General features: G+C 38.4%; 1 protein-coding gene and 1 pseudogene across 3 annotated transcripts in view; both read right to left on the reverse strand.

The window, feature by feature from the left end:
- Positions 1 to 1,706: 1,706 nt before the first annotated feature.
- On the reverse strand, positions 1,707 to 5,292 carry LOC147485953 (RNA-binding protein BRN1-like). 2 transcript variants are annotated; one of them, XM_086570315.1, is made up of 6 exons: positions 4,353 to 5,292; positions 3,914 to 4,123; positions 3,199 to 3,391; positions 2,610 to 2,943; positions 2,360 to 2,500; positions 1,707 to 2,100 (listed from the first exon to the last, which is right to left on the reverse strand). In XM_086570315.1, exons 3-6 carry the CDS (start codon positions 3,382 to 3,384, stop codon positions 1,967 to 1,969), a joined length of 795 nt encoding a protein of 264 aa, XP_086426441.1. In that variant the 5' UTR covers positions 3,385 to 3,391; positions 3,914 to 4,123; positions 4,353 to 5,292; the 3' UTR covers positions 1,707 to 1,966. The 2 variants fall into 2 exon arrangements, with proteins under 2 accessions (XP_086426441.1, XP_086426442.1); XM_086570316.1 differs by having other exon boundaries at positions 3,199 to 3,401.
- A 151-nt stretch (positions 5,293 to 5,443) lies between these two features.
- LOC147485954 (pentatricopeptide repeat-containing protein At2g15690, mitochondrial pseudogene) overlaps positions 5,444 to 12,844 on the reverse strand; it is a 42,750-nt pseudogene continuing 35,349 nt past the window's right edge. The window contains exon 2 of the transcript XR_015200932.1: positions 5,444 to 7,298. The product of XR_015200932.1 is annotated as a pentatricopeptide repeat-containing protein At2g15690, mitochondrial pseudogene (transcript). The remainder of the gene's footprint in view (positions 7,299 to 12,844) is intronic.

A 12,844-nucleotide genomic window follows, 5' to 3' on the forward strand; every position in this document is an offset into this window, starting at 1 on the left:
AATAGCCATGGCTAACTCTAAATCTTCCATGTTAGTTGTTGCAGTCGCTGGAATAAGTGAAGCATTGGTAATTAAGTGGCACAGATCGATTCATCACCTGCAGTGGTGAAACAAGTCAAAATTCTAGTGAACCAACATTTTCTTGCCAACAGAAAAAACATTTGTACCAGTTATTTCTAAATGCAGACTTATCACCAACTTCAACCCCCAAAAGCTTGTCAATGCCAATTGCATGTAGAGTAATGACACAAGAATCATGTGTAGCAATCTTAATTTTCCAAGATGATAGTAGTAAAATTCATCAAAACTCAATAAAACTGAAACAATTTTCCTACTTAACTACCTTAACATTCTCGAAGATGGGTGCTGATGCACTGGCTAGGACAGTTTGGCTGATGAGAACTAAGAAAGGTCAAGGTTAAATTTCCATCAAGTATAAGACTGGTCTTAATGATGTTACAGCAAGTCTTATTGGTCATTACAACAGTCTCACGGTTTTATTTTTCTATTTTTTCTCTTTTCCTCAATGCAATTTGTTTCATACTTTCATCATCTATTTGGGACATAACTAATGTTCAGAAATTCAAACATGAAATTTTAGCAGCAGCGTGTGCCCATGTATGCAAAACAAGAGGTAGATACCTCGCGGGTTCGACATGGATTCGGATGGGGTTCAAAGGCAGAAGCAAGTCCAAAAACAACACCAAATATAAGCTAAAGGTTGAATAAACCCCCAATTTGAGGGAATTGGGATAAACCCTAAAACAACACATCTTCAAGCAAAATGAGTCAATTTTTCTAAAAACAACAATTTGATTTGGCCATAGGCCTTATTTATACAAGAGATTCTTTGGAGCACAGATGACACAGGTTCTCGTAGAAAATAACATGATCCGATTCATACATCAAAAAAGGTACCTGAAGTCCTTAACCGTATTCCAGATGCAGTCCGAGGGTATGTTTATACATCTATTAGCCGCCAGCAATAGACAAAAGAAGATCATCAATGAAAAATATGTTAAAGTTGTGTGACAGTATCAATATGGTGAGGTCCAATGACATCAGACAAGATAAAGATTGACATATTGCAGAACATTCTCCTGTATCCAGACAAACAACAGATCCTTTACGCTCTGGCCGAATAGGGTATGATTAAGCAACCAAAACATATTTCACTAGAAAAAGAAAAGAAACCAAGATATCAATATGCACAAAAAAAGCAAGTAGAGATACCTGAAGTGTGACAGCAAATCGAAATGTCATCAACACAAACAACAGGATGAACACAGCAGTTCACATAACATGGAAATTGAAACACCAGTATAAAGACATTGCTTGGACTGGAGGAAAGCCTGTGGCAGCTAGTAAAACGTCTCCAAAATCACATTAACACCAAAGATTAGAATATAACAGTTTAAATCAAGGATAAGATACCACTTTGAGCCCATACAAACATTGGATCTTTAACATGGAAAAAAGTGGAAAAAAAGTTTTAGAAAAAACAAAAGATAAAGATGAAGAAAACAGGTTCACATACGCGATCCTCAGATGGTAATACTTGCCAAAAGCACCAGTCTGGAAAGGCAAAACTTATTGAACCGTAGAGCTTGCAAACAAGAGCAACAAAATTCCAAAGAACACTAAACAACCAACGCAATGCATGGCAATAGGCAGCTGAATCAGCAGTCGAATACCATCAGAAAACCTCAAGGGAAGATTGATTACTTTATAAATGTCTAAATGTATAATAAATTACAAATACTATGCAGAAATGCACCACGATAACATGTGGCAACATGGGAACTATCAGTTTTTCCTCAGCACAAGAACAGATAGCATAATACATGCAAAAGGATCAATTATCCTCCATTTCTACGCCATTCTGGCACATGCTGCAGTAACTACGAAAGGCAAGGATGGTTGCCACCAGAGGTGGTAGAGAATTCTGCTTCCTTCCATATCTCTGTCATTGTGAGTTAAGTTTGTTATGCTTGTCATATCTCTTAAGCTGCACTTTCAACGTTTTCCCACCCAACTGACACCCATTCATCCTAATAATTGCGGCATGGGAAGCGGCTGATGAGTCGTAACTGACAAATCCTGCAGATGCAAAGGAGATACAGAGACTGAAGCACATAGTTTATTTAAAATCTAACTTAAATGTGTAATGCAATGAGCACAATCATGAAGTTTTAAGGTTCTAGATAAAATGACCTTCATAAAGCTGATATGAAAATCATCTAAATGTTTTCTTGTGTACTGGACACTTGGAGGATGACTTCATGCTCAACACATGAAATTCTTATGGAGTATTCGAATTCCTTAATTTCAGATGCAAAGAAGATAAATATGTGCTTACCATAGCATTTGCTAACACCCGTTGCTTTATAGCAGACCTTAGTACTCAAGACCCTTCCAAATGCTTGAAAAGCATCTGCTAGCTCTTGACCACCAAATTCTTGAGGGATGTTAGAAACAAACAAGTTAGCACCAGGAGGACCTAAATGCAACAAAAAATACACAAACATTAACAGCATAATAAGCACCGAGAAAAATCAGGAAATTAATAATAAATTCTCAACAAATGGAAGTATATTTCTTTGACCAGCCTTCCACTTGAGCCCCAGAACTCACACTTCTTTGAAATGTTCCTCTACTACTCATGATTTCAGGTGGGGTAAAACCACATGAAATAGGCCTGTGACTTATAATTCTACCAGGATAGGCCACGGGATACCAAAGACCAGGCTCAGGTGGATATGTAGGGCCTAAACAACTACCAAATGGCACTGTGACGGAATTTCTTGGACCAATACCAGGCGGAAGATCAGGTGAAATTACACGGAATGCACTTCTATGACTAACAGGCGGAATCAAATTATGAGATCCAGGTCGATTCTGCATTTGTGTACACAAGTACTGCCTGAGTCCGTAAGTTGGTGCCTATAAAACAAAAGAATGATAAGACAGAGTTTTGACTTACATAAACCGCATAAATTAGTATAAAACCAGGTGCAATCTACTCAATCAAATCAGATTCCAGTCCACCCACATTTTAAATGGTGTGCGTTAATTTTTTGTGAGAAAAAGGACAAAGAAGATCTAAAATGAGGAAGCGCTTATATTAAATGGAGATAAGTGCATGGCCCCTAAGAAGGGCAACGTAGGACTAGGATGTACTAGCAAAAAATCCTTTACCACAGTACTAGCAGCAACAATATTAGTTTTCCTCTTCTTTTTGTTGCATGATTTCTCCAAAAACTGAGTCTCTGCCCCCACTGCTTTGTTCTTTGCCTTCACATCAACCTTCTTGTCCAAACCCTCGTGATCAATCTTCTTTTTCATCTTGTTGCTGTTCCAATTCCTCTTCCGCTTCTTCTTCATCTTCTTCCTGTCCTCATCTGCATGAAACAAGTCAGTCATTTAGGCTGTGCTTGATTTAAGGAATTAAGACTCCAGGATATATAAAGATAGATTACAAAATTCAAGTCCATGGGTAGATTGCAAAAAATTCATGGATAGATTGTGAAGGGAAGAGCACCAAAATTGTAGTTCATTTTTTCAAAGTTCATTCAAAGAAGGGTGTTAATTTCCTAAATGATTAAATTAGATGGCTAACTTTCTCTTCTAATAACTTGTTCTTGCATAACTGTCTTAGCTAATTTTCCAGAATTCTTAAACTCCTCCAAAGATACACAGCCTTAGTTAATACGGTATTCCATTTATTTCTTTCCTTTTTAACAAGGTAACAACAAGTTTTTGTTTTCAAAGTTGTTATCATTGGTGATATCATGATAAAACCACTAATACTATATCAGCATTTTAACATACACAGTAGAGGTCTCGAACTACACATGAACACAAGATCATGGCTAGGCAAAAATCTGAGACGAAAAAGTTTTGATAATATTACCTTCAACTGGTCCACCGACACTTCCTGCAACAGAAGAATGGCAAATAGAATCAACAGAAGACAACTTAGGAACATTTTCGGCACAGCTCAAACTATCGCCATTGATTTTCAACTGGCCGGAGCAAGCACCATTTCCACCTCCATCGCTTTGAGTTTCAGTTTTGGTATCTTTAGGTTCATGTTTTTTCCTTTCTTTACTGAAAGCTTCATCTGAAACACACTAGTATTTTAGTTTACTTGGTGTTCTGATATTTTGTCAGACAGGAAAAACAGATAAACTAGTTTGTGATTTCAATGTAGTTATCTAGTGTTGATATCACGATAAGATCATTCATAGTGAATCAGCATCTTGACATACACATTAGATTAATCGAACTGCACATGAACACCCTATAATGCTTAGACCAAAATTTTAGTGGGTAGAGGCATTTGTTATTACCTTCAACTTGTCCACCGCCGCTTCCTGCAACAAGAGTATGGCAAATAGAATCAACAGAAGCAAACTCAGGAACCTTTTCATCAAAGATCGAACTATCGTCATTGATTTTCAACTGGTCGGATGAAGCACCATTTCCACCTCCATGGCTTCCGGTTTGAGTTTTGGTATCTTTACATTCCTGTTTTTTTTCCTTTCTTCGACGGAAACTTCATCTGAAACACATTTGTGTTTTGGTTCACATGGTAATCCAAGGTAACCAAAAACACACTTCCCTTTTTTTAACAAAAAAACAAGTTAACAACTAGATTTTGTTATCATAATAATCATCAAATGTTGATATCATGACAAAACCACTAATAGTCGATCAGCATGTTGACATACACATTAGATATCTTGAACTACACATGAACACGACATCACGGTTAGGCAAAAATTTGAGAGGGCAGAAGCATTCATTATTATTACCTTCAACTTGTCCACCACCGCTTCCTGCAACAGGAGAATGGCAAATAGAATCAACGGAAGCAAACTTAGGAACCTTTTCAACACAGCTCGCACTATCGTCATTGATTTTCAACTAGTCCGAGCAAACACCATTTCCACCTCCATTGCTTTCAGTTTGAGTTTTAGTATCATGAGTCAAGCAGGGAAGCACAACAGACATTTTTTTCAGTGAATAATATATTTATTCATTTCAAAACGCTCATCAATGGTGACTCCTGCAATCTTTGATCAAGTTTCACTCTCAGCGTACTTTCAGCTTTTAAAGTTAATACCAATAGATTCGAGGCGGGACTTGTGACTTCTATGCCTACACAACTCTGCATCTTAAAAATTGTCAATCAATATGAAAAAACAATGACACCTGGCATCCCAATTTCAAAGACACCCTTAACATTTCCGAAACAAAGTGTCTCAATTTCCTTGTCAAGGCACCTACTTTCAACCAGACAACGATTTATCGAACTGAATCCGAAGACATTTTTTACGAGTACAAAGGCAATAAGTTTGTGAAGAAAGCATTATGTATATCCTCCTAGGATCCGATTTACAATGACAAAATAACACCTGAACTATATGCTCTCACTAAATTAGTTCTTCAATCACTAGCAAATGCTTTGTCTATTACCAACTAATACCAAACCTGATTTCAAAAACACGCTGCACTAGTAATTGTTTTGCATTTTAATACATGGAACAGCCAAAATAAGATAAATACAGATAACATAAACTCTTATCATCACATCTTGATGACAAAACCAACAAATCTTCACCAGTAATCACCACATGAGCATTTTCCATCCTTGAAATGATGGAAACGTTTGTTATCCCTTACAATCAACTCCCTACCAACAATCTTTGCCATAATCTTAATCGCATTGTGACAGTCACCACAAATACGGAGATTCTTGATAATCCTAAGAGGCATTCTCGCTGGTGTACTGATCAAACCATAAGCAATGGCCAACCTCTCACTGTGATAGAGCAATGCTTGTTCTTTGGCTTCCTGATCAATGTCATGAAGTACATATCTAGTATCCGGCACATAACCTTGTTCCTTTGGTTTCTCCTCATTCTTGTAAGGAGGCAAGTGACGGTATTCATTCACCCTGTTTTTCCCATCAAGCAAGCTAATAGCAGACCGCTTTTTCGGCGGTGGTGTTGGTATCTTCTTTGGATTCGCCAAAGAAGGGACAAGTCCAACCATCAATTCCTCAGCTCTATCCTCAAGATCAATATCACCATGAACCCGAGCAACCTTCATCAACGTCTCCCAAATTTCCACAGTAGGTTCAAACGGCATCTTCTCAACATACTCCTCCGCTTCAGTAACATATCCACACTTACCAAGTACATCAACTATCCCAACATAATGTTCAACACTAGGACTAATCCCATACTCATTTTTCATCAAATCAAAATGTAGAAAACATTCTTCAATAGCATCAGCACTACCACAAGCCGCAAAAACAGCAAGAAAAGTCTTCTCATTCAGTTTCAAACCCAACTTCCTCATCTCTTCAAACAAGTGTAACCCATCATCACCCAACCCATTGGCCGCATACCCATTCATCATGGCATGCCAAGAATCAAGATCCCGGTCCAACATCCTCTCGAAAACTTGTTTGGCCTCATTCATACTCTCACATTTCCCATACATTTCAATCAAGTTATTCAACAACACCAAATCCCCTCTCATTTGAGACTTAAACAACAAACTATGAACCTTTTTCCCCTCGTCTAAATACTTGGGATTCCCACAAACATTCAATAACTCATAAAACACATTAAAATCCGCATTATAACCATTCCCTAATATCTCCACAGCCTCTTTAACCTTCCCCTCTTTACACAAACTCAATAAATCAACTTGTTGTGTTTGAACCATTACCTGCTGAGGTGGAGGGTGCTGCTGCCACTGATTATTGTTTGGGGGCCCACGTCGCTGAGGTGGAGGGTAGTTTTGACTTTGCTGCTGCTGCCACTGATTATTATTATTGTTAGGGTTTTGAGGTGGTGGGTAGTACTGATTCTGGTTCTGGTGCCACTGATTATTAGGGTTAAAATGTTGTGGATTGGGATTGGGGTGTTGTTGTTGTTGTGTTTGATGGAAGTGATTTGGGATAGAAGAAGAAGAAGAAGAAGTGGTGAGTTTGTGACTACGAGATGAAGATAACAGTAAAGGTGTGATTTTGAGAGTGGAATGAGGGTGTTTGAAGAGGGAGTAATAAGTAGATGATGGGTTTTGATAGAGGAGTTTGGAAACTCGATGAACGGATGAAGAAGACGCCATTAAATTTAACTGTTTTGTTTCGTAGGATGTGGGGATTAATTTTGCTTTTAGTTTGGTTCCCCAAAATAATTAAGGCTTGCAAAGACGGTATTGCCCTTTATTGCTTTTGAACCCAACTCTTCGAAACCATCATTGTTAGTTTTGCATACAACCTCATCTCACCATCAACCTTTGTTAATTTAAGAAAACTAAGAGCATCTCTAGGTGGTGGTAGCATACTCTTCAAATTTGAAGAATGCTACCACAACATTTGATAGCAAATTTCGACCAACTCTAGGTGGTCGCAAATTCGGTCGCAAAATTTATTGGGGACCCACTGACATTATTTCTTGAAAGATTTCGTCGCTAATTTCGGCTAGCAAAGATTAATGTCGTCGTTTTAATGTCGCTACGACAAATGGACTTTTGTCATTTTACAATTTTTTTCAACTCATTCACTCTAGTTAGTAGGAAAAAATGAGTTCCTACGACCTAATCCGCCTATAATAACCAAACACGATGGAGTGGTGGCGGTGAGAAGAAGAAAACATGCATACATTTGGGATAATCCCAAGGTGATCTAGATGATGAACCAACCACTTCCTGAGCTGGAAATCAAGGAGTCGAGGGTCGACGATCCATTGGTCGATTCAATATCGCAATTGATTTTGAATTTCTCTGGGAGGCTATTGATTTCAGCCATCTTAGGCCTGTCTAAGAGGTTTCATGAAAGGCATGTCTCAAGAGTTGTTCTTGAACAACAGGTATGTATTTTAATTTCATAAATTAGTAGTAGTAGTAGTTAATTTTAGTAGTTCAATACAATACGTATATTTTTATTTTTATTTTTTTAATTTTAGTTTCATTTTGGCGTCATCGAATCGTAGATGTGTTATGTATCGGTTCGGTGCACTCCACGCGCTTTAGGAAGTGGTGGGATGATATTAAGAAAGTCGGTGCACTTGACCATGTTAGAGATGCAATTTTAGCGACTCCTTTGCTCATCTAGTTGACATCCCTAAATAAGACCGACATTCGGGGAGTTATTAATGGTTTAGTTGAGAGATGGTGGGATAGTACACATACTTTTCACTTCCCTCGAGGAGAGTTGGGCTTCACTCCATTAGATTTTTGCATGATATCCGGGTTTGAGTATAGGATTAGGTAATCCGTTGAGATGTAGCACAATTCGAGTTGTGCCCAAATGATGACTTTCTTCCCTTTGTCCGACCGAGGAGTCGTATGACGTTGCCGGTGTTAGGATTTCGGTATCAAGGCTGCATACATTACACCGCTGACTCTTGATTCAGATTGCAGTTTTGATAGATTATTTGTCACTTGATTCGATGATGGTCAAACACATGTTGATGAATGTAAAGAGCTTTTCGTATGTATTTGATGGGTGTCTTCTTTTTCCTTCCGCCATTCCACGATTAACTTGGGATTTCTAGCTAACTTTGAGCACTTGCAAGTTGGCGCATTGATTTTGGTGGAGCCATATCTTCGTCATTTGTTGGCGTTGTTTAGATAGGCCCCCGACATCTTCCGTGTTGTCGGTCCCCCCGGATGGGAGGGTTTGTCATTCTCTTAGAGGTATGGTTTTATGAGTATTTCCGTCTTTGCAAATCCTATCCTCACAGAGTATACCGATGAGAGGCCTAGGCTCGTGGCTTGGCACGGACCTTGTCGAATCGGTCATAACATAACTTCAAAACCCGTGATCGAGCTTAGCACAAAAGGCTTCTATTGTTTGGAGGCCTTGAGGACATCCGTGTACATCGGCTCGAATGATCGTAGATATGCATTGTTCATTTCTCATAGGAGGATGGTATTCACTTGTGGGAGTGATATGGAGTGGTATTTAGGAGATAGATGTTACTGTTCATTTCACCATACTTTGGTATCCCTCCCCGATCCGCCTACCCATGTATCGAGGCTAAGGACATGACCTTAGAGCAAGTCATCGAGTAACGTGCATTGGACTTGGCTACTGCTTCGACCTAGTTACATTGCAGACTTATGAGCAAAGATTACCATATTCGGGTTCAGGTGTCTATTGGTCATTTGCTCCCAGCGTAGGTCGCAGCAACATTCATACGGTTAGCAATTTGGGTGTCGACGGAATTCCGTGATTCAGACCACACCGTCCGACGCTTCGTTTGACATGGACCTGTGCACACATTTGTTCCAAAAGACTGATCCCCTACCGAGTGGCCTTGGTTTTCAGTTTGAGCGATCCGAGTGGCCGACGATTTACCTTTCTTCTATTGATGCCACTTTCGCCGCACATTAGAGCCCCGACCTTGACATCTATCTCTCGTAATTATTTTTATTGGTTTTGTTTTATTATTTTGGTTTATTATGAAAATGTCATAAATTATTAATGAATAATTATTTCGTGGATGACCTACGCATGAGATATGAGACAAGCATTCGTGGTAAATGATGGCTTGGCTCCCTCGGTATTCGCCACAAAGGTTGAGAGAGAGACTTCTTTCCCGTGCTCATGTGGATTATGACGATTTGTAACGCCAGATTGATGAGTTACAACCTCGATTGATCGCACAAGGGTGAGTTCATCACAAAGATGGACAGACGGAGAGTTCAAAGACAAGGACAAATCTTCACTATAGAGGAGGCGATGTAGGATAGTCTAGGAGGTTGTTGTATAACGATTATTATTATGTTGTGTGATTTAGAATTGTTCATTTGATCATTTTGATATGTTGTGTCATTATTATTATGTTGTGTGATATGTTGTGTGGTTATTATTATGTTGTGTGATTCATATGTGTTTACTTCATTTGATTTAGCAAATGAATTACAATTTTATTAATAGAACCCGACAACTAATACATGATTGCAAACACATAAAATAAAAATAAATAAATAAAAGATAACTATTACATATCACCCTTATTACATACTACTAGAGTTACTCTAATTATATAATAAATAAATAAAAGATTACAACAATCAATGTCGGTCACCCCTAATGCTCCATAGATGCTCGACAAGGTCGCTTTTAAGTCTATCATGCATAGTCTTTGATTGAACTCGTAGAGTCCCTTCAATGTAGTGTTCCCGAGTAGGTGGAATCTGTGGTTGCCCTTCTGGATCAGGAATGTACCTCCTCATTTCATAATTTTTATTCTTAGTCTCATTACCATATTGTGCAATATGATACATGCTCTCATAACAGCACCCATTGTCTCCATTATGCCATAATTTGCAAGCTTTTGCCAAAATACTAAATTTAGCTTGCAAAACCCCAAAAGCTCTTTCAATATCTTTTCTTGCAAAATGCATCGTTCGAACCACTTCGCCTTAAGAGCATTAGGGGTTTGAAATTGTTTGTATAAATGCGGCATAGTCGATAGATACCATCGACTAAATAATAACCCATATTATAGTTATGCTTGATTTACATCAAAAGAAATAGGTGGAGAAGTACCATTGATCACGTGCTCAAATATCGGCGAAGTTGTCCAACACGTTGATGTCATTGTGTGATCCCCGCATCCCAAAGAAAGAATGCCATATCCACAAGTCTTCTTTTGCAATGGGACTCGAATAACGATGGTTTTCCGTAATCCACCATCGTAAGCACCTTGCCATCCAACTGGACAATTATGCCATTCCCATGCATACAATCAATGCTTCCCAACATACCCGCCATCCACGTGTGGCGAATGTGCAAAACCGCTCAGATCTGCAATATTTGGCCTTCGCGTGTAGATTTTCATAATTTGATAATTGCATCACGAAATGCCTCAACCGGTTTCCACTTTGCTCGAAATGTATAATTGATCGTCAAGTTGATCGCACACGCGCCATAACCAAGAATACGCGAAAGTCGCAGCCACCTTGACCGAAGGATCTATACCGGGTTTACCAAAGATTGTTAACTTTAGGCTGAAAAACTTAAAATGAGTTTGAATATCGTTGAAGATGTGAACAAATAAAGATTTTTTCATACAAAAAGCGCCGTTTGAAATCCTCTTCGAAAAGACAGACGATCGATCGGCGAAGTAGTTGTTCTTCAAGATTTCCAAAGTCGAGCATATTTTCTATGTTTAATTTTTCGACCCTTCTTTGAACCACCATGTGGTGCTTCTTCGAGCATGTACTTGTGCTTGTGCAAGTACAGCCAAAGTGTGTTTCATAAGAGGCATGGCATTAACAAATTCTTCATCAAGACTATCTACCGAAGCTTCATTTGGAGGAGATGAAGAAGAAGAAGACGATGAAGAAGATGAAGATGAAGATGAAGACTTAAGCCGAAATATCTCATATACTTCATGATCCATTTTTTCAATGTGTGTGTTGTTTGTTAAGGATTGATGTGAAATGGTTGAGTTGTTTGATACAAATGTTTGAGTTGAGTGTGTGTACAATGAAGAAGGAGATGAGTGTAGATATAGAAGGTAGAAATCAGGCCGTTTTTGCCCGTTTTTGCCCGTTGGAGCACGCGACATTAGAGTGGCGCGCCAGCGCCCGATAGTAGTGGCGCTAGCGGCTGGTAATAATAATTCCCTCCTTGTTTGTGGTCAAAGTCAATAAAGTTGAGCGACATTAGTATTAGTAATGGCGCACGACATTACTATTGTCGCCTCCGCATCCGCGATCCAAATTGCCAAATTTGCGAACAAGAATCGCGAACAAGCAGGTGATGCGACCACGAATGCGACCACCTAGAGTTGGAATTCCGGGAAATTCCGACGCATTTCTTCAAATTTGAAGAATGCGACCACGGATACGTCCACCTAGAGATGCTCTAACATTTTTAAACACACACAATTTAAACTCTAATCTACGAAATTTGAAAGCCCTAATTTCTAACAATTTGAGAATGACAACTCTTCTTATATGTTAAGTCACACCGAATAAAAGCAAGAAACCATCCTACCTATATTAATATCCGTTTCTCTCAATATACTCACAATGAGCCACGTCAGCTCTATTTTTTAAAAAGTCCCTATTTAGAAAATAATTACTCGCTTTCTTACCAAGCTAACCCTGAATTTGGTGTCCTCTCTAATTTAATAAAAATCAAAATTGTCTTTTAATGTGTTATGTTAAAACAAAAACAAAGCTACGCCCTTATTTCACATGTACGCATAGGCTATTTTCGTAATTAACAAAAAAAAAAAGGTAAAACAATATACATAACCCAACCCTTCGTTAAGCATATTTCTTAAAAACTTAAACCTAAATAAAAACTATTTCTCACACTCCAATCACCGATCTCACTACTTCAAGGTAAAATATATACTTCTCCTTCTCTTGATTTCATATTCAGAAGATAGAGCTTGATCAGAGAGGTTCCTTAAATTAGCTCAACCGCCTAGCTGCTATTTGTCCAGGTTTATCTTAGCTTAGCTTTTTATGGAATTGCATTTTTTTAAGTGTAATTTGTTATACATATCACAAAATTAAGAGTTCTATTATATGCAATCCCACTATTTACATGACTTTAGCATCAACAACAACAGAACACTCTTACATAGTTGTATAGGCTTCTAAGATTGTACAATTTAGTAGAGAATAACCTTCCCCACCCAGTCAACCAACCAAATCCCCTATTTAGCCTCTTTTAAAAGAAGCAATCATCTCCACTTAAGGTTCATTAAATAACAACAGTATGCAAGAATGCAACCATCTTAATTTCTTTGATCTGAAAAACTATCTCACTGTAAAGTCTAAAATCACATAAACT

Source organism: Coptis chinensis, chromosome 7 (genome assembly GCF_015680905.1).
Source record: "Coptis chinensis isolate HL-2020 chromosome 7, ASM1568090v1, whole genome shotgun sequence".
Lineage (NCBI taxonomy): Eukaryota > Viridiplantae > Streptophyta > Magnoliopsida > Ranunculales > Ranunculaceae > Coptis > Coptis chinensis.